This window comes from Taeniopygia guttata, chromosome 15 (assembly GCF_048771995.1).
Source record: "Taeniopygia guttata chromosome 15, bTaeGut7.mat, whole genome shotgun sequence".
NCBI classification, from domain to species: domain Eukaryota; kingdom Metazoa; phylum Chordata; class Aves; order Passeriformes; family Estrildidae; genus Taeniopygia; species Taeniopygia guttata.
Window position 1 is genome coordinate 2,348,985 of NC_133040.1, and position 21,544 is coordinate 2,370,528.

General features: G+C 42.3%; 1 protein-coding gene across 5 annotated transcripts in view; it reads left to right on the forward strand.

Annotated features, from left to right (window-relative positions):
- Positions 1-21,544, forward strand: part of CABIN1 (calcineurin binding protein 1) — a 107,968-nt gene that overhangs the window by 59,627 nt on the left and 26,797 nt on the right. For all 5 annotated transcript variants that reach the window (XM_030285834.4, XM_030285836.4, XM_012578115.5 and 2 more), the window contains 2 exons: positions 17,436-17,599; positions 20,819-20,915. In XM_030285834.4, the coding sequence (XP_030141694.4) occupies positions 17,436-17,599; positions 20,819-20,915 (261 nt within the window). The remainder of the gene's footprint in view (positions 1-17,435; positions 17,600-20,818; positions 20,916-21,544) is intronic.

The window sequence follows — 21,544 nt, forward strand, 5'->3', positions numbered from 1 at the left end:
TTATAAACAGAACACTAAGCTATAAAAGTATTAGAAACAGACTGAAATTTAAATTAACAGCAGTGAGTGTGTTCCAGCTGGAGGGAGTTTTAGTCAGGAAACAGACTTGGGCTCTCAGCATTGCTAGGTTGTGTTGCAGAATTTCAAGTGAAGAATTTTACCAAAAAACCCAGTGTTGATTGCTTTGGAGATCATCAGTGTCTTGATGTGAAATTCCAGAACAGTCAGTTGCCCTTGCTGACATGGGGAAATATCAACTCCTGTGCAATAAAAGTTATTATTCCAAGTTGTGCCCCTTGTCACCCAGGCACTTAGAAAGCAAAAGGATTTGAATTAGGGAAGAAAAGAGGAGACATAGACAGGATTTAACTGCCTTACACATTTCCTGCCCAGGGAGTTCTCAGCCCAGGATTGAGACAATCAGTCAACGTGACCCTGCTGACAAAGTGTGGGAGAAATAATTTTACGCAGAAGGGTGGGTTTCCACTTTGTGAATTAGTAGTCAGTGAGTATTGCTCTCTTTCTGAAATCACTGCTAGAAGTCACAGGCACTGTTTTTGGGCTGAGCATCAGGGTGACAGGTAAACCATTCCCATGGAGGCCCATTTTCTGGGTTTATTTTGTCACTGTCTTCTCAATATGTCACTTCTCTTCTTTAAAAATCTGACAAGTCTCTGCATGCTTTTTGTGAATAATTGAGCCAGAATAAAATTTCCTGCCTCTGTATGTTCTCAAATCGATAAGGTAAAGCAAAGCAAAGAGTCTTTCTTCCTGCAAACTTCTGTCTGAGAGCTGTCTCCAGCAGCAGACTGGAGCTGACAAAATGAAAGGCCCACCAGGAGATGAATCTGAATCTGAAGTCTTTTAAGTATGTGGGCAGCAAGGTGAAGACAGCAAGATGATGAACTGCAGATTTCTGTTCCAAGACTTCTTTCAGCTTCATTTGTTCCTACTGCTAACTTTTGACATCCTCCTCTCCCATTTTTCCATTTGTACTTGTTCTTTCTTCTTCCATTTGCCCTTTTGAGAACAACAGTTTGAATGTCATGTGTAGGCAAATCATTTGATATGATTTTACATTTGTTTGTCTCTAGACACACAGCATATGGTCCATCTGAAATTGCCAAAATAATAGCTTTATCTGTAGAAATTGCTGTTATTGAGTAAGTTTTTGAGGTATAAAATTATATCAAATTCAGTTCTAGCACTGATGGAAAAGAGACATTTTCCTGGAAAATACTTATATAAGACCACAAAGTTTGCCAGTCTGGATTAGACAGGGATTTCTAGGCAAATATTTCAATTTGGTAGCTATTGTTATCTGACTGTTTGCAAGAAAGAAACAAGAAAGAACTCAAGAAAATACTTGAGTTAAAGGAGGCAAATACTGCTGCTGGAGGAATGATACTTTCTAGTTCCTGTAGGACTAGCACTGAACTGGAAACTGCAGATTACTCTTATCTGTACAAGGAAAAAAGAAGTCATCTATAAGTGAAAACAATGTCCTACTTCCTTAAAAACAAGAGGTGAAATCTGCCTCTGCTAAGTGGAAATAGAGTTCATGCTAGGATTTATAGTGCATATCCTTCAAACTGAAAAAAAACCAATTTGAAAATGGAACAGAATTTCAAATGACCTTAACAAACTCATATGCTGTGTTTGCAAGGAAAGCTGGCACCCTTATCTCAACAGTGCAGAGAGGTCTGCAATCTTTCTGAACATTCATTATTCACCCTAGAATACTTCATGGAGAAATCCCAGAGTGCAGAAGTGTAAAATCATTTCCATCTGGCTCCTAGAATTGTGGCACTGGAGAGCACATGCTGGAGCTCACATACTGTAGGTGATTCTGGCTGAGGTGTTCATCAGACTTCTTCTGATTGTTACTCATTTGAAGATCCAAATATTTTTAAACAAAAAAAAAAAAAAAAAAAAAAAAAAAAAATTAAATGAGGCTCAAAGTAGGAAACATGGACTGCAATACAAACTTGTCAGTTTTAATGGGCTTTCCCATAATTGAAGGACAAGTATAGGACATGGTCTTTGAGGATTACCAGTTGCACCTAGGATGATTTTTTTCCTTTCTCAGAGATAGTTTGCTGAGCTAGAACTATTATTTCTGAGTATTTATTTTTAAAAGAACAAATGTAAAGTCATCTGTTGACTCTGGGCATGTTTCAAGTTCCCTGTAATTCTCTGTCAGTCTTTTTCCCATCCATCCTTCCTTGCCAAAATGCATAGCCAGATTGTTTTGTTCCTAAATCACCTGAATTAAGCTTAAAAAGCAGTAGATGTTAGCTGTTTCTACAGCTCTCATTGGCACAGTGTCTCCAGTTAATAAAACAAGAAAACAGTGTAGCATCTTTTGCCCTTAACCAGCCAGGAAACTTAAATATTGTGTCCCAAATACTGCTCTGTATAAAAGTAATGAGTGAAAAGGCCTTTGATTTTAGGTGGTGTTGAGTTTGACCCAAGAACACCAAGGGATGGCTTCCTACTTACAAATAGTAGGAAGTGGCTCCACCCTCTAGGAAGTGGCTGCACCAGGGCTGCAGCTCACAGGGATATGAGTGGGTGTCTGAGAATAACCCAAGGACATTTCTGACCCGAGCACCAAAGGTTTAGTCCCTTTCTGTGAGCACAGGTAGTTTTATCCATTTGGTCTTCACAACCCTCCTGAGTTTGGAGCATCTCTGTAACATGTCCCATATCCAGATTGTGCAAATCCTGTGGTGTGGTGTTGGTTCCCACAGGTATAGGGGATGCCACCTACCCTACATGGAGCAGATGTGTTTTTTACCTTAGGTAACTAATTTGGAATTATTCTGCTCAGTAGCACTGTAAGTTATGTACACTTGCACATGCAAATATTGCAAAATTCCTTCTGCTTGTGAGGGTTCAGACAACTGACTAATGTATGCTGTGGGAGTCTGCAGTGCAAACATGGGAAATACCATGATGATTGATGAAAATGCCAGTCAGAGAGACGAAAAGTTGATAAGAAACCTTTGGAATTTGACAGAATCAAAGATAATACATGGTGAAAAACATATCATTTTAAGCTTTAAAGATAAAGAGACAATTTCAAATTAGTGATCACCAACAGTGTATTTAATTCCAGGTACAGCAACTACTTAATTTGTATAAAAAATGACAGTACATAGGAAAAAGTCTCACTGTAATAGGGGAGATAGGAGCCCTACTGTGACTAAAGGAGCAGATTAAAAAGGGCAGGTCAGAAAGAAGCCTATTTGCATGAATACATAGAAAGTAAGTATTCGTTTCAGTTCTGTATTTAAAATGTAAATCTGTGCTATGCAGTCAAAAGAGTAAAGGTTAATGGATTTTTGAAGTGGTAGTGTCAAAACTGTGTTGTTAATCAATATAGAATTTGTTATTGCCTTTGGTGGAAAGGTGTGAGAGGCAATGAAGACAGTTTAAATGGAGACATAGACACAGTGTATTGTTGATTAATAACAATTTTATAGAAGGTAAATAGGGTAGCTGAATTATTCTTTAGCTGTTTTTTCAAGATGCTGTTAAGCATAGAAGTATGTGTATGATTTATGCAAATAAGGGGGAAATGGCAAGGTGTATAGGGCTTTCAATGTGAGAACCCTTGAATTGCTGTGCTAAGAAGATAGGAACATGAAGAAAAGATTGGTAAAAAGTGGCTAAAATGATGGGAAAGGAAGATAATATTAGCACTTGCTTTCTACCTATAGTGGGGACTGTCGTGGTGGAGAAGCAAGGTATTAAACCTGAGGTGTTAGTAAACAGGATGGATTTTGAGCACTTCAGAATAATCCTAATAAGTGGGAGAGGGAAAAAGCCAAACCAAACCAAGTCCCTGCAATGCTTGGAAAGGTAAGGAAGAGATCAAAGCCATGGCCCTGCCTGCAAAAGTGAGAGAAAGGAGCAAGTAAAGATAAAATGTCTAAACTTCTGAGGTGAAGGTAATCTGGAGCAGAGCCTGGATCAGTGACTGGGAAAAGAAGCTGAGTTTAGAGCTGTGCTGAGCTGAGATGGAGAAAGATGTATCAATGAGTTTGTGAGGCAGGATTACATGGACTGAGGTTGGCAGCGGAGTGGCACACATTTAGGGGTCTCTTAATGGGGGATTGACCTGAATCATCAAAAGGAGGGAGAGGGGAGTCCAGGGGAAAGGACAAGGGGAGATCTTTTTTTCCCCCCCTCAAATAGTTTGAGAAATGCTGAAGGATGTAACGAAAGAAGTGCCAAAGGGCTGGAGCGAGAAGGCTGCCAGCAGCACCCGCGGTAGCGCAGGAGCCGGGGAGGGGACGGTGTGGCAGCGGCAGCCCGGGGGATGGTGCCCGAGGCCGCGGCGCCGCTGTCGGTGCCGTGCGGGGGAGCCGCGGGTGGCCCCGCGGGGGCGAGCGCACAGCGGTGCGGGCTGTGCCGCGGCGGGGGCGGCCCCGCGCCCGGCCATGGCGGCAGCTGCGGCGGGGAGGCGGCCGGTGGCGGGCTCGGCTCCGCTCCGAGCATCCCGGCGGGCCCCGCCGCCTCGGCACTGCGGGCGCAGCAGCGAGCCGGCCGCGCCGGGGAAAAATAGGTCACGGACGGGCCTTCGGTGGCGGCGAGGTGAAGGGCGGTGAAGCGGCACCCGCGGGGTTAAACTGGGTCAGGGAATATTTCGGGAAGGTTTGGCGGACAGGTGGGAGCGGGTAACTGGTTTTTATTAATGCTCGCGAACCGACAGCGGCAGCTGTTCGCTCCGTTGTCCTAAGCGGGATGGCTGCGAGCCGGGCTCGGCGGTAACCGGCACCGACATCCTCGTCAGGCACGGCCGGCCCCGGCCCGCAGCCTCCCGGCGGCGAAGGCAGAGGGAGAAATAAAATAAATAACTGTCCGCGGCGGCAGGAAATCCGAGGTATGCGGCTTCCAGGGCTCGGGCAACTCCGGTGCGAGAGGAAGTGCGAGCCGGGCGGGGGCGGTCAGGTGGGGGCGCGGGGGCGGCGCGGGGCCCGGGCGGGGGCGGGCGCGCTCCGGCTCCGCGGCCGCCGGGGAACTCCGGCGGAGCCAGCCCGCGCCTCGGTGATGGTGAGTGCGGGGGGCGGCTCGGGGAACTTCCCCCGCGCACACGCGGGGAGCCCGGGGCCGCGGCGGGCGGGTGATGCCCCGCGGGGAGGCCGGGGGCTCCGGCGGGGGCAGATGCGGTGCTGGAGGAAGTTCGGTGTCTGTGCCCGCAGCAGCGCGAACAGCTGCCGGCTCCCCTGCGCTGTAGGGCGTTCCTCGGTGTGCCGTGCCTTTGCCCTTTCCCGTTCCGCTTGCCCGCGGGGCTCGGAGCCTCCCGCGCAGCTGGCCGTGACCTGCGGGGAATCCCTTCTCCGGAGCTGGGCGGGCTGCGGGCGCCGCTGGGCTCATCCGAGCTGGAGGGAGGGAGATGAGATCTGATGACATTTGCCGTCGTGGTTGGGAAATACTTATTTCATTAGTTCGGTTCGCCTGCGGTTAGAGGCTGAACAGAGCTGCTTTGCTGCACGGGAAAATCCTGAGGGCGATGGGAAACGGAGGAGTCGAGAGAAGTTTGGAAGGGGGGACGAAAGGGTGAGGGATTTTTGTTTGATTCGGTCTGTATTGTTTGGGATTTCTCCTTCCTCCGCTCCCTGGGTGGGATGAATTACTTAGCACCCTCGTTGTCAATCCAGCCCTAAAGCTTGCGGGGGGCGGTTTTCGGTCGGTCTCGGGAGCCGTGTGGCACAGAGCAGCCCAGCTGTGCTCTCCGCTGTGCGCTCCCTGCTCTGCTGCGGGAGCCGGGCGCACACGGGAGATTCCCCTGCTTAGCCGTGACCTAACAGGAAAGCCTCTTGTTCAGTGTCTGTTTTGCATGAGCTACGACGCTCGAACAGTTGCTGCTTCATTCAGCTGAAGAGAGAGAGAGGGGATAAGAGGATTCCAATTTAATTAGCAGTTTGTTAAAACCAGTCAGCTTTGTCTGGTCACATGTTTATAATTTTAGAACGTATGTCTTAATTGCAGTAAATTCTGGTGTTGTGCATAAAGCAAGTGCCACATGCTGTTTGCGGCATTGGCTGTGGCAGCTCCACGTTTCTGGTTTTTTAATTTACTGCAGCCTCTGTTTATTTGTGCAATGGCAGATTTTTGAGTGTGCAGGGGGCATTTTGCATGAAGCAGATCTAAGAATTAAAGCATATGCTGTAGAGGTTTTTATTACCCAGGGAGCTGCAAGTTGTGTCCCTTCTATTGGAGCATATTCAGGTTGACATCTTGAATACCCAGATACTGTTTTCAGTAATAGGACTGTTGTGTGTTTTTAGCATCTTTATTGGAGTCTGAAATACTCTAAATGTTGAGGCCTTCCTAAGTCCTCCTCCCCCTCAATAATTACTCTGGTTGTTCTCAAATAATTTCTCCCTCACAGTATCAGTGGAATCAAACACTGTACCCTGTCTTCTCAGCTGAGACACTGCCGTGCCTGGTGTTAGACTGAGCTCTGGTAGTATTGCTGCTGGTTGAACATTGAAGCTCCCCTGTGTATACTGTCATTTATGTTACTGTAAATAGGGTAATTAAATTATTGCTTCCCTGCAATGTCTTGTTCCTCTGGTGTTACCAAAGATCAGTCAACTTTAGTTCGGGTGCTACGCAGGCTGCTGCCTAAATGTTTACGTGAATTAGGCACTTGCACTAACTCTTAGAACTGGATAAACAGCTGCTTTTGTTCCTGGCAGTGTCTGAAAGCCGGACAGCATAAGGTGTTAGCACACATGTATGTCCTCCCCCACAAAAAAAAAAAGGTAAAATACATGAGAAACAGATTTACTGAAATTCTTTTTTGTTGCATGCATTCCTGTATCAGAGGAGAAAAGATAAGTTGGAGATTAGCTGTGGGGTGCATAACAGAAAGAGATTTTTTTACCTTTTATAGCCGTCAGGATTCCTTCAGGGCCTCCACTTGCTGGACAGAGAAGGGAAGTGTTCTGTGGATGCTGCTGTAGTAGGGGGAAATGAGAAAATGAAATTAATTACTTGTCAGCTCCTAATGGCTTAATTTGAGGCTCTTAATTGTTGAGGATGAAATGTGTAAACTCATGTAGAGCTTTAGTTTTTGGAGAGGAGTATGTCTTCTCCAAGCTTTTACCCACTGCAGATGTTTTTTTCTGGTTCATAACCTCTGTTGTGGGGTATTTTTTTCTTACTACCTATTTCAAATAAGCTGCTTCCTGCCCTCAACTTCAGCTGACAAAGTGTTTGAAATCCAGGCTGTGTATTTCTGTCATTCCTAAGCCAGTAGGAAATATCAGACAGAGCTGGAACCTTCAAATATGAATTGTCATGTGTTTACAAACACAAGTCTTTGTAGAACTGGCCTTAGAAAAAGGAGCAGGGAACTCTAGTCAGATCTTACAGGATTCTGGTTTGAAAGGATTTTCTGCTAGCTCCTGCTGTCATTTTACCTCTCTCAGAACACTGGAGGAGTTTAAATTTTTGTTCCCTTCAGCTTTCCATTGCTTTTTTTCTTCTCAACATTGACAAAAGATTTGAGTATTTCTGCGTGCTTCCAGATTGTGTGCACATACCAAAATACCAGCCTGTCATAGAACATGCCATTCTTGTCACTTTTCAAAAGTGTTTTCCAATAGTGAACAGTGGAGTATATTTTTTTAGTTCTACTCCTGGTATGTATTGCATTTTATATTTCACCCTGGTTGGTAATGCTTGTTTATATTAGTGCTGTTAAAAGTACTGAGAGTTCTTCATTAAGTTCCAATATGCAACTCTCTTAATTTTTATAAATAACTGCACCATCTATTCAGTGAGGTTTACTAGCTTTTTTCATAACCTTGATTTGTTCCTAAATAAGCTGCAAAACCCCCTACCTATGTGTGTTTTGAAGTCTGTGGCTTACAAACTAAAGTCTAAACTTATAAACTATGGATGTAAGGTCATATTAGCTTTAAAAAAAATTGGCAGTTCCCAAGGAGAGCAGTTGTCACATATGGGTTTGTCACTTCTGAGTTATGACGTGGCCCTTTCTGACCAAATTTCAGTAGGTACAGTACACAAACCTGATTTTCTCTTGTGTCACTTTGAACCTACTTTACTTTTTCTTACTTACCAGGGTCAGTTGAGAAAAGCTACCCAACAGGTCACTGAGGAAAAATGTACTCTTTTGAAAAAGTCCCTAATTGACCCCCAAAGTCAGGTGGTGTGGCTGTGTGGTCACTCATAGTGCTCTGTGGTGAAAGTGTTGTCTGAAAGATGCATCTTAGCCAGCAGGCATTTTAAGGAGGATGTTTCTGGGTAATTTTTATGAAGATGTAATTTTGTATCAAGATAAAATAAAGTGAAGTCTTTTCTACCAGTTTTAAAGATCATCACTTGGTTGTGGTTTATGAGCTGCTATAGAGGGTTTTCTGTTTTCAAAAATTGTGATGGAAATTAGTAGAAAGCATTTTCTGGACCTTTTGATTTATGTTTCTTCAGGCTCAAATATCTCAGCAGGATCTTTTAATGCCATGTATTCTAGTGATTTGGTAGTGACAAGAAAGAACACTGCTTGATCAGTATTGTTTTCTGAAATGATAGCATTTTCCTCTGTGCTGATCTAACACTCTAGCTTTTGATATTTTCTGAGACTTGGAGTCTAACATGGTGATATAGATGTAAAATGTAAAGGTGCATATGTCACTTTTCCTAAGCATTTCATGAACATGCTAAAATATTTTGCAAACACTGGGATTTTATGGACTCTCATCTTGATATTTTACTCTGTGTTTCATTATGTAGGGGAGAGTAAAAGCTGAAAGTCTGTGCTGTCAGCACAGGGATGCTGGATGTCAGCTGTTGGGTGGGAGTGGGCAGTTAAGCATTTTGTTTGTTGAAAAGCAAGGGATGTAGGATGGAAGATCAGTTTGTGTTGGCATAAAAACTGGAGTATTTTGGTAAAATAACTTTTTAGCACTCTGACAGCCTAGTTTAAAATACTCCAAACCAATGAGTCTTTATATATTGGATAATCTGTAATTTTCATCTAAAACTTGGTATTTAATTAGGTGAAAATCTATTCCTTCAAATCCTTCAAGCCTGAAGAGTTTCAGGCTGAAATAGTAGAAGTGACATCCTGTACAAGCAGGAGACCCTTACTGCAGTGTTACAGCATGAAGACTCTCTGAACAACTCTTCATGTTAATTCAGGATGTTAATTCTACATTAACAGTGTGCTGAATCTCAACAATTAGCATAGCACTTAATATTACAAAGTTCTTGTCCTCCTTTCCTTTCTAGAACTGTATATACTGCACTAGTGGTGGAGGCTTTGTTATGCTGGAGTGCCCCTGCAGTCTTGTAAGGCAGGAGTGTTGTCAGAATAACCTTAGCAGTGCTCTGAGCTGGGCTCACTATTTTTGGATGCTACAAATCGTAGTCAGAAATTATAGCTGATAGTTCTGTGTTCTGAAGCAATTTTCAATTTTCTTAAAATTAGGCTGAGGTACAATCATAGAATTCTAGAATCACAGAATAATTTGGGTTGTAAGAGACCTTTAAAGGTCACCCAGTCCAAATCTCCTCCAAAGAACAGGGACATCTTCAACCAGATGAGGATGTTCCAATCCCTGTACAATCTGGCCATGAATGTTTCCAGAGATGGGGATCCACCACTGCTCTGGGCAATCTGTGCCAGTGTTTTGACACCCTCATTGTGAAATAAGTTTTTCATTATATCCTGTCTAGATCAACCCTTCTTTAATTTAAAACTATTGCCCCTTGTCTTGTCGTGACAGGCCCTGCTAAAATGTGTGTCCTCGTTTTTCTTAGGCCCCCTTTAAGTATTGAAGGCCACCCTGAGGCCTTGCCAGAGTCTGTTCTGCAGGCTGAACAGCCCCAGCTCTCTCAGCCTTTCCTCCCAGCAGTGGTGCTCCAGCCTCTGATCACCTCTGTGCCCTCCTCTGCACGCCCTGCAGTGGCTGCAGGTCTTTGCTGTGCTGAGGACCTCGGGGCTGGACACAGTGACACAGTACTGCAGCTGGGATCCCCAGGTAACCTTCCTTCCCCCACAGTGTTTCAGTGCCTGGACACTGCTGGCTGCTTGCTTTGTAACCCCTGGGGATATTGGGGCAGTCATTGTACAGACAGAAGTGTTGGTGTCAGGGTGAAAACAAAAAAAAATCTTAAAATCCTTAAACTTGCCCTTCTCTGGAAGCCAACCCCTGCTCCCAGCTCTGTGTCAACCCCAATTCTCTGGTTCTGCAGCACCTCCTTCAGGAGTGAGACTCAATGCTGGGGCTCAGCCTTGGTTTGCTACTGACAGAGATCAGAACCACCAAAAGTTTCTGGTTGTCATTTATGTCCCCTAACATTTGTCATCTTTTATGACTTAGCCATCATCCTTTGTGTTGAAAGGAAATAGTAATTTCTAACTTGTCATTCATCTCATCCTGATGTGGAGCCTCTAATAGCTCAGGTGAGCCACATCCCCTGAATGCCTTTTTCTGGGTGGCAACGAAATGTATGTGTCTGTATCAGAGATGTGTGGAGTTAGATTAAATTAATGCCATGTGTTGTCAAAAAAATGAAAGTTTGCTTATGTCTCCGGGGGCTGATGCAGAGGCCTGCCCATGGGCTGTACCAAGCTTCTTTCATTAGCTTTTAGTACCATTTGCAGCTGGTGTCAGGCAGTCTGGTTGTAGCAGATACAGAGAAAAGTTCTCAGCAGGAAAATACCTCTTAATACCTTAAAAGGCTGTCTATTAGGTGAAACCAGAACCCCTGTCACTGTTTAGATGTGCCCTGCTATCCATTTATTTTGTTGGTAAAGAAGTCTTCTCATATTTGATCCCAGAAAATAACTAAAGAAATTCAAAATTCTGATAAAGCATTTTCCCAACAAAGTTTTCATATTCTTTCATTAGATTTCTGCATCAAGTTATTTGTGTGTTAGAAGATTTAGAAGCAGTCTGTGTTCTCTGGATTTCTGTGCTTTATATCCTCCCAAAGAAAAAATTCCAAACTCTTTCATATAGGGATATGACATAAAACCAAAATGTACCTCAAAAAAGGGTACTGAAGTAACAAAGGCAGAATCTGAAATTCCAGTACAGGTGAGAAAAACTCCTCAGTGTTTTCTGTAGAGTAGATGGAAGAGCCTAAGTCTCTGGATGACTTCTCCTCTTCTGCATCCCTTCGGCAACCTTGAATTGTCTGCAGGACATGGTGAATGAAACTTAACTGTTGGTAATTTAATTCCTAACCAATCCTTTTTTTCTCTCCTCTAAAATACAGCTGGTAAAAGGGAGCAAGTTATAGAGGAAATATGATAAATATATTTAAGTAATTTGTTCCAAAGTCTTTTTATCAGTAATTGACCTTCCAGCTTGAGAAGTTGTCCGGCTGTCCAGAAGGGAACCTTTGTTAATGTTGGCAACAGAAAAAAGGAAAAAAAAAAGTCTGTGTTCCACAGCTTTATCTTCAAATCCACTTTTGCTTTAGCGCCCCAGATTTGCAGATTAGAGGAATGAGGGACTGAACAAGAGGGAATTCTTGGAGTACCCTAAGAAGGATACTGAAAGGTCCAGCACCCTGTTGGTGTTAGCCTGGAAAAGCAGTGCAGGGAGCAGCCGCCTTCACCCAGAGGATGCTGCATTGTGCACACACCTCCTGTGCTTGCTGGATTTTCCTGTGGGTGCAGAGCTCTGGAGGGAATGCAGCTGTGTTATTGTTTGAGCACAATTGCACCTTCAAAACAGGTTTCAAGAGACTGGTGTGTTGCTTCTCCTTGCTTTCTTTGTCTTCCTTTCCATCATAGCCATGCAGGAGAATAGCTTCTTTATTTCTTTCTCTTACAGTCTAGTTAGCTGTTTCCCTTAAAAAAAAAAAAAAAGTGATGTGACTTTGTGTTGACATGGTTGTGAAATCACATGGTACATGGGAACCATCTGAGTGAAAACTCCTCAAGCCTCCTGACTGGGTGAACATAAACCTCCAGATTCTGCCTGGCAAGTGGCCAAACCCAAAGCTCTGCAAAGGCCATCTGCAGGCCTCAGTTTCTGTTTCATTAATTCCACCTGAACTTGTAACTCTTCTTAACAAGGCATTTCTGGTTTTATTTAATTGCTTATGCAGCAAGGAAATCATTCCCTTTCCCTGACTTGTGCTCAGTTTCCCAAAGTGGCTGTGACTTGGGTGTTCTTTTCATAGGGTTAAAACCAATTTAAAGGCAAGTCAACGGTAAAATGATTGTTCTGGAAATTGAGAAGTCTGAAATTTAAGACTCTGGAAATACATTGTATTTTGAAGAGAGAAATAAGAGGTGAAAATTGTCCATTATGTTTCTTTATCAGCATATGATGATTGGAACATGTGGAGCACTTCCATTTGTCAATATTTTTTCATGCTGCTGTCTTGCTAAAGTAAAGTTACAGAATTCCACGGTTCTTCCAAAATGCATACATGCTGTTTATCCATTTTCAAGTGTGTGTGTATTTAAAAGATAAGAATAAAAGGAATTGACAATATTTGCCTTATAGACTAGGAATTGTAATCCTGCTTGTTCTCGACTTACTGAAAGGAGGTTACTGCAGTTTAGCTTTTATTTCTGTTTCCTTTTCCACGCTGATAAAATGTAATTTATGTATTATCATACTTTTAAAAAATATGTACTGTTACTGGTCTATGGAATAACTATAGTCTGAAACAGTAAGATTTTCCTGAAATCAACTAAGTTACAATAAGCCAGGATTGCTCAATGACACAGGCCCTGCAGATAATAGTTTTAATACTCTGAATTTAGCTGCTTTCCTTTCTTAATACCTCTGTGCCCACTTGCATTCCTGTTCACAGCAGCAGAATTGTTCCATTACAGGCTGAATAGAAGTGTGGATGAAATGAGGAATTGAGGAAGAAAAATAATAGAATTATCTGCAGAAAAGAAGAAAAAGTCAAAATCAAGTGACAGAGTAAAATAATAAGAGATATAGGAGCATGTTAAGGTAGGATGAGGAAAGGTGGTTTAGTAAATTGCTGCTGGGGGAGGGGGCAGTGGTTTTAGTGGTTGTGCTCAGGGGTAGCAGGAAGTTGTGAGTGGAGCACTAAATAAAGCCATGCTGACAGAGGAGAGTGGGGATAGTCAGGGCTCTGTGCTAGACCTTCCTGACTTCAGACAGAGAGGTCTCAAACCCTGTGTGTTGAATCTGTTCAGCTTGAAGCATTTTCCTTTCCTCTGCAGGCACCCAGAGCAAGAAGATAAAATTATATAAGTAACTAAGAAGACAGGACATGAGTAAAACTGGTAGTATTTCAGTATGTTGTGCTTAACCCTATTTAAAAGCAGGAATTTTAAGAAAGTGGGAGCTTTCCACGGGTTATACAGCTGTGCTTAGTTCAATTTCATGATTTTGAAATACTATGTAGGTTGTTACATTATTAATTGGTGCTTTCCCTGAACTGCTTAGTTAGTTTGCTAGTTTTGTCGTACTTTCTGGCAATCTTAAAATAATATTTAAATTATTTTTACTAAGGGCTCTTAGCAGGACATTATTGAGACTGACAAATGAAGAATCATTTGGTTTTGATATGGGCACTTGGAATCCAGTTTGTTATATGTAGTACAACTTGAACTTCTAGGACCTCTTAAAAAAAAAAGAGATGAAAAAGAGGGAGTTAAGTAATGGGAAGTCTTTATTTGTATTAGTGTGAGTTTTATGTGTTTGCTTGTTCTATGTGAATTGGATCATGTGGAGCATGACTTGCATTTCTCCATTTCGTTGAGAAGGGAATCCATGGAGCACGGAGAGAGTAAAGTTTGATCTGTGCTTAGAAAATGGCTTACCCTGGAGCTGTGCCGTGGCAGCAGCAGCCATCCCCAGGGAGCTTTGGGCTTTGCTGGGATCTGTCAGCCTCTCCTCCTCAGAGAGGCATTCCTAAACCCCAGGGAATCCCCTCCCCTAAAGTTCTGGAGTAAGCAGCATGGAGGAATAATAAGCACTTCCTTCCTTTCTATTTTCAGTGCCTGAGCTAGAAAGTACCACAGTGCTGCAGCTCTGCTCCCAGCACCATCCTCTCCCTCCTGCTCACCCTCCTCCCGAGCCTGCAGTTCTGCAGGGGGAGGCACAGCAGCAATTCCAAGCTGAAAAAGAATTGTAGAAGTGTCACCAGGATTATGGTAGACTGGCTTCATTATTCAGTTTTATATTTAATGTCATGTTCAGTATTAAGTTCTCTGCAGGGTTTTCACTACTCCCAGATTTATTTTTTCCTAGCAGTGTGTGTCAGGCTTCCCCCGCCCCCACTCTTGCAGCGTGTTTGTTTTGCCAGGAAGGCATGGAGAGCAGCCTGATGTTTTGGATCCTGAGAGGCATTTTGGAGTTGTTGGAAGTGCCTCACTCCTTCCTCTGGTTTGTGTAAACAGCTCTGCTGGCTGTGGCAGCAGGGAGGAGAACCTTTCAGCAGTGCCAATGGTGGCCAGCGTTGGATGTGAAATCCTTTCGGTGGCCAGAGCTGGAGACATTTTGTCAGGTACCTTGAGTGGCCCATAACCAGCAGCTAAACCTTTAGAAGAACTGGGAATTGTTGTCACAAGGATCTACACTCTTCTGTGAGTTACTTTCAAGAAAGATACTTTGCTAATGAAGCTCAATTTTCAAGTAATGATATAAAAACTTTTAGTTAAACTAATTAATAGTTCTGGTCTTCTCCCCAGTTATATCTTTACAGACTTTGCATTTGTATATTTCTTAAGCTTTGTTAAAAGTAATAAAAGCTTAACATTGAGCTTCTTAAAAAAAGTTGCAGTGTGTGATCTGAATTTGTAAGTATTCTTCCTGAAGTTTATTGATATTTAGGAAGCAAAAATTAATACCTTATGGGCTTTATTAAACTTCTCTTTAGAAGAGATTTAAAACAAGACATTCTTTAGTTTCTGACTGAAATTGCAGTCTTAAAAGTTCCATATGATTGATGAAATGAACTCTGATAAACTCACTTTACCATCAGTGTTTTGCATATTGCTTAACACAATCTCAGTGATGGAATGAAGATTGCTCTGGTGGCAGGTTTCTTTCTGCTTTTGGCTCCAGGCTGCCTGTGGAAGAGGCAGCTGTGTCACATTGAACCCCTATCTGTTGCTGTTTTGCATTTATGAAGCTGCAAGTCAACACATGAAAAGTTAGTGACTTTCCTTTTAAAATCAGTCCTACTTTTGTAATTGCAGTGGGAAACTTGAACACCCCTAATGTGAGTTTTAATTCAACCTCTTCTAATGTGCCCTGTTTTGGAAGACAGCAGCATTCTCCAAAATATACAACTTTGATTCTATCTGAGGGGCTTTTTCCTGAGTTTCTGGATGCAGTCTGTATATTCTGTCATTAAAAATGGTTCTAATACTAAATTGTTGTAATTTCCAGGGTAGCATTAAAATGTATACATGGGATATGTGAGAAGGAGCTGCAAATTATTTCCAACTAATTCCAGATACAGTATCTGATCCAAGTGATCCTCCTGATTCAAATGAAGGATGAGATAATACTGAAAAAGACCAGGAACCTACCTACACACTGGCAGTGTTCCACTCCTACAGTGTGCTGTAGTTGACCATAAATTGTTTTGTGTAGTTAAATTGGCTAAGTAGGTTGTTGCAATGTGGTGCCATTATGAGGCATTCACTTGTTTTGGGATTTGGCAGGAACCCAGTTTACATACGTGCAAAGAAGCAAAAAATAGCAGCTCCAGAATGTGTTTCATCTGTAGGCTGAAAGGGGAGCCATTGTATGGTTTGAGGGAAGAAAAAGCATCTCTGTTTAAATAGAAGTGTGTGCTGGTTTACAGAACTGTCACCTGCAGGATCTGGATGTGCTTGTGAGCTGCTGAGCTCCCTGAGCAGGTGAGCTCTTGGCCACCAGGCCATGGGAGGTGTTTGTGGACATTGTTGGGAGCGGGAGGAGGCAATGGCTTTGCCTGGGGCTTGGCCATGGTGCTGATTTTGGTACATTCTGGAAAAGGGAAGCTACAGAAAAGGCTTTGAAAGAAAGCTTCAGGGAGCAAAGAGGAAGAACAGCTTTATTGTGATCACTAGGGAGTAAGAGTAGAGAGAATAAGGAAAAGCAAGAGCAAGAAAAATTTGGCAGATCAGTCTGTGCATTATGTCCATTTGAAGTCACTGTTTTCCATGTAAAAACACTGATACTAAACCACTGATATTTCTGTGTTGTTTTTTCCTAAATTCCTATACATCTTATGGAGTGGAACTAGAGATTTTCTGCAGACATGCAAAGGAAAGATCCATTTTACACAGGGGGTTATGGATCTGCTTTTCTGGTCAAATGTTGTTTATGATTGCAGTAATCATGTTCTTTGCTTCCACTTTGTATTAAGTTTTGATCACACTGAAAGTAAAGCTAAACAAATCGAAGCAAGACCTTTAAACAAAGATGAAGAAGTAAATATTTGTATATCCTGCTCTCTGAACAGGTTTGGAAAGCCAAACTCTTTTTCAGTCAGGTACTCCTATCAATGAGACTATTCTTTCCTGCCTTGTCACAAAATTGTTTACATAATCAGAGGATTTTCATCTTAGAAAGCTACTATAGGAAAAGTTTCAAAACCAAATAAAGCACAAGGGAAGGGTTTGCAGTGATGCAGCAGCAGTTTTTGTGAATGATGACAATTTAAGTCCTGTCCTAACATGCAAGCATGGTAGTATGTGCAGTTCATTTTTTCAGGTGTGGTTGAGTAGGGTGCTGACAGCATCCACAACAAACACCTGAAAACAATCTCGTTAGATGTATTAGACTTGGCAAAATCTGAGCTAACTAACTCTAATTAAATTATATTTGCTATCAGCCTCCAGCCTTGCTCCCCAAAGATTCCCTTGTCCCAGAAATTTAATTAGAAGGATCAGGATGTATGGCCAAGTATTTGAATCTGCCACTAGAAAATGGATTCTGCTGAGGAATCAAATTCTTCTATTGGACTGGTTAGTCCACAGTGAACACTGATGATGTCAAGGCTCCAACCAAGTTCCTAAGATGTTTAATAACAGATTATTTGAAGATAGAAACTTGCTGTGACTGCATATTAACAGCTTTCAGCCAGGAAAACTTAGTACAAGTTACTCCTTATTTTTTGTGGTTAGTTGAGCTTTGACTTAGTAAGGTGCATTCATTGACATTGAAGAAAAATGCATAGTATAATTTGGGCTTTGCTTGCTGTTTCTTGGAACAGTTCAGAAGCATATTTAGAAGGTGTGCTGTGGCTTCTGTGAGCCTTCCTCTTTTGCTACTGGCAGGAATCAGTTGACTTCGTATCTCACTGCCTGGGGGAGCTCAGCTTTTCTCTGTCCACGCTTCCCCTGTCCCTCTGTGAAATTCAACACGCTGCAGAATCTGCTCCTTCTTTTCCCAGTTGTGTCCTTTTCAGTTGGATCCCTGTTTGAAGGTTCCCCTTTCCCTCCTCTGCAGGGAATCTGGCGCATCCCCGTGGATGAGATCGACCGGCCGGGCAGTTTCGCGTCTCATATGAACCGCTCCATCGTGCTGCTGCTGGACGTGCTCGCGCAGCTCAAGGACTCCAGCACCCTGCTCAAAGTCTCCTCCATGCTGCAGAGGACCCCTGATCAGGGAAAGTACGAGAGATTGCTTTTAAGCCCTTACTTTGTAAAGCTTTCAGTGTGTTTTGTTCGCTGCGTGACTGTTTTATTTAAAGCTGTTCTTTGTTTAGGAAAAGAAGCCTTTAGACAGATTCCCTTGGGAATGTAGTGGAATTGTTGGTTTTCTTGGTTTTTACAGAGATGGGGTAACTGAGAGGCATTTTAAAAGGTTTTATTTTATTATCAGTCTCAATGAATAGTGAGGCACAAAAGATATACAACTCAACTCTATTTTATCAAAAACTATCTTATTTCTTAGTTATAATACCTTATGTTTTTCAGCTTATTAACTTTTGCTACACAATACTACTACTACTTCTAATATTAATTACCTATATTTTTTCCCCTATGTAGTTTTACTACAATATATCTTTCACAATTCTAATTCTCTAAAATATCTAGTCTTTTTACAAAACCATATTTTAAAACTTATTAAAACTTTTTTTTTTTTAGTTCAATATCTCTCTTAACAATGTCATCTCTATTTCATAATAAGTCAACACACTTTATCTTAGTATTTACATACAGGTGTGTACTACTATGTGAGCTTTCTATCAGCAAATCCATTTCCCACATGGAACGATGGCTAATTTTTCTCTGTAACGTAGCCTGGAGTTTCTCAGCATTTCTGCTGAGCCTCAGAGCAGCCATGGAGGTGCCTCAGCAGGCTTGCAGAGGTGGTGTGTCACATGGAGGGATTCTCTGGAGGGGCAGAGCGTGACTTGGGCACCCTGTGCTGGCTCTTGCGTAAGAGCTGAGCGCAGCGCGGAGGTCACGGCCCAGCATCCTGCCTTCCTGTAATCCCTGATGGCCTGAACAATGGTTATGTGCCTCTTGGCAGCTGATGCTATTTAAAAAGCTTATCCTGTTCAGGGGTGATCTAATTTTAATTGCATTAACCTTATTTAAGAAGAAAGAAGCTATTAGTGCGAGCTATATATGGACTCGTATCAATGGGAAGACCAAAATAAACATCCAAGGAAAACATTGAAGCAACTGAGGTAAAATTCTAGTAGGTTGTCCTGTGGGAAATGTTGAAGTTGCTCTCTGGCAAATGCTTAAGAAATGAAACTTGGATGATTGATGGCAATAAGTTGGAGGCATTGAAGGTTCATTTGTGTGTTTTTGAGTGTGAGTGCATGTGAATTTGCATGGATTGTAGTGTGTGTGGGAATATGTCCCCACTTGTTCAGCAAACTTGAAGCCAAAAATACTTTGACTTTTAACATATCAGAAGAACTGGACCATAGAAGGTTTCAATTTCTGTCCTGAGCAAACCCATAGCTGTACTAAAAATATTGTGTTATTTGTAAGTCTAGACTGAATTAAAAAAACAAGTAATTTGACATGTTAGATCAGCCAGTGCCAGCCATGGTGTGGTGCAGTTGTTAGAGGAACTTAGAAATACAGATAATTCTGGGTGTGTCTACTGTATGCCTGGAACAATCCTATTTTTAAAAATAGGGTGGTTTTAGTTACTACTGAACTAATGAGGAGTCAGATGTTTATGGTTTGCTTTTCAGAGAAAAGATAGCAAAATTACCAATTTAACCTAAAATCATAGAGAGGAAATATGTGTGTTTAAAATGCTGGCCTTTTGACTGAAATAGTACCCTTCAGAGGTATTTACTTGATTTCTAGGCCTCTCATTCAAACCAGCTAATTCTGAAATAGAAATTAAGTTTTCCATTAAATGTGATTAGGTGGGATTGACAGCTGGAAGTGTTTTGCTTGAAAGCAGACTAAAGCATTGTGTCCCAAATACACTGAAATTACAGTGCTCTAGTAAATTAAATGAAGCTATAGAGTGAATGTTTAACACATACAGTGTTATTTTTTTGTAATATTAACTGGGAAAAAAGGTAGTAGCACACCCATGAACCCAGGATTTTTAGAGCTAAAAAGGCAGTTGGTATGATCAAAGAGAGAGGATTTGCTGATGTCCTTAATCTCACATGCATGCTTTATCCAGAACATGAAAATCACCTGAGAGTCCAACATAGCTTTGTGTAACTATAAGACTCCTTTTCCAAAAAAAAGATTGAATAAAAACCTGGTATTTGAGGGGCACAGAAGGCTTGATACAAGAAAACTGTAAATCTGGTTGCTTGGTTTGCTCTGAGTTTGGTTGCTTGGTGTTTTCCCATTTCTCCCCTTCCCTGTGGTTGTAGGCAGAGCTGTCTTCTCCTTCGTTTGTGTCATCTCCAATGCTTGTGGTGAGGGGTGAGATGAAGGGAAACAAAGCTAAAGTGTTAAATCCCAATATTGTTTTATTTCAGTATGCATCTATAGATTTTTGTTTGTTTCTTGTGTTTTAAAGTTGTTGTGTTGGTTTTTTCTTGTTTTTCTTTCAATGTCCTGTGTCTTGGTTTAAAAGACAGATGTCTGCTAAGGAAGGCAGGAGCCTCCCCTGAAATGGAAAATGCAAACCCCCTCCCTCCAAATTATTATAATTTTGAAATTAAGGGTCTCTCAGGCAAAGATAATGGGAATAGGAATTACAGTTCTTTACTAGGAAAATTAAAAATACAAACGCAATAGTACAAACAAAAAACAAACCAGTGCCAGAGTCAGAACATGCCCTGTCCCCCTGTGTGTCAGGGAGGTGGCAGCAGCCCCATCCCAGGGTGGCTCAGCCCTCCTGCAGTGCCAGCTGTGCTTCTGCTGGAGCAGGATCCTGCACAAGGGGGGAGTTTTCCTCTGGAGCTCCAGGGCTGGGGGAGATGGGCCTGGGCTCCTCTGGGAATGCAGTGGGAAGAAAGCTGCTCCTCTGGGAATGCAGTGGGGAAGGAAGAAAGCTGCTCCTCTGGGAATGCAGGGGGAAGAAAGCTGCTCCTCTGGGAATGCAGTGGGCAAAGGCTGCTGTGCAGTTCCCAGGTCAGATTGGATCCAGGTAGGAATGCTCGGCTCCTCCCCTGGGCGCAGCATCTCCCCATGGATGATGGAATTTTCTCAGCCATGCAGGGACACTCAGTGGCCATGAACAGCAGAGATCTCCTGGAGGGAGGATTGGCTGTGGGAGAAATAAAGAATAAACTGCCCAAAAAACAGCAGAGAGCTGCCCCAGCTCTGACAGATGAGGACAGAACACACACCCCCAGCCACAGCTTTCAACATGAGACAGTCCTGGCTCTTGTTTTTAGAGCGCTGTGAGCTTTTGGCAGCCAACTTCATTTCTGCTCTCTTGCTGTACAGGAAGTACTTGCGTGATGCAGATCGCCAGGTTCTGGCCCAGCAAGCCTTTGTGCTCACAGTGAAGGTGCTGGAGGACACTCTCAACGATCTCACACAGGTGAGGCAGCAGTGCACTTCATGGCTGGAATTTAATAATTAGCTTTTGCAGTGTTCACTCATTCCTTAGATCTCCTGAGATTGAGGGGCTGCATTTTTAAGCATTTACTTCTAATACCTTTTGTTTATATGGCACTAAACAGAAAATTTTCTTCCAGCGTTGTTGATTTTTTGGTCTTGAATTCAGTTACAAATACAGTTTGCTGTAAGGATTGCAAGATTGCAGTAATTTGGTCTCACTGTCCCATAAACTTCAAATAATGGTAGACACGTGTAGTGTTTAAGATCTCCATTTTCAGGTAGGGTCTGTAGGAAATTTCCTTTTAAATGAGCTCAAATTCCTCTTCCAAAACAAACCCAGATAGCTTGGTGTTACATGCCTAGACACTTTTCACTGCTAGTCCTTGACATCACCACACTCATTATTACATATAATTGTAATCTAGATTTTTTTTTTTAAAGTCATACAGAAGCTAATCAGTTCCCAGGTTAAGGGATCTGAATATTGGAACTTTACTTGGTAAATACATTCAAGGAAGAACTTGTTCCTAAGGGTTTTCTAAGTTAGCAGACTGTAGGTGTAACAAATTAAATTAAAACATTGTCAAGATCACTGGAACTCTGTTTATT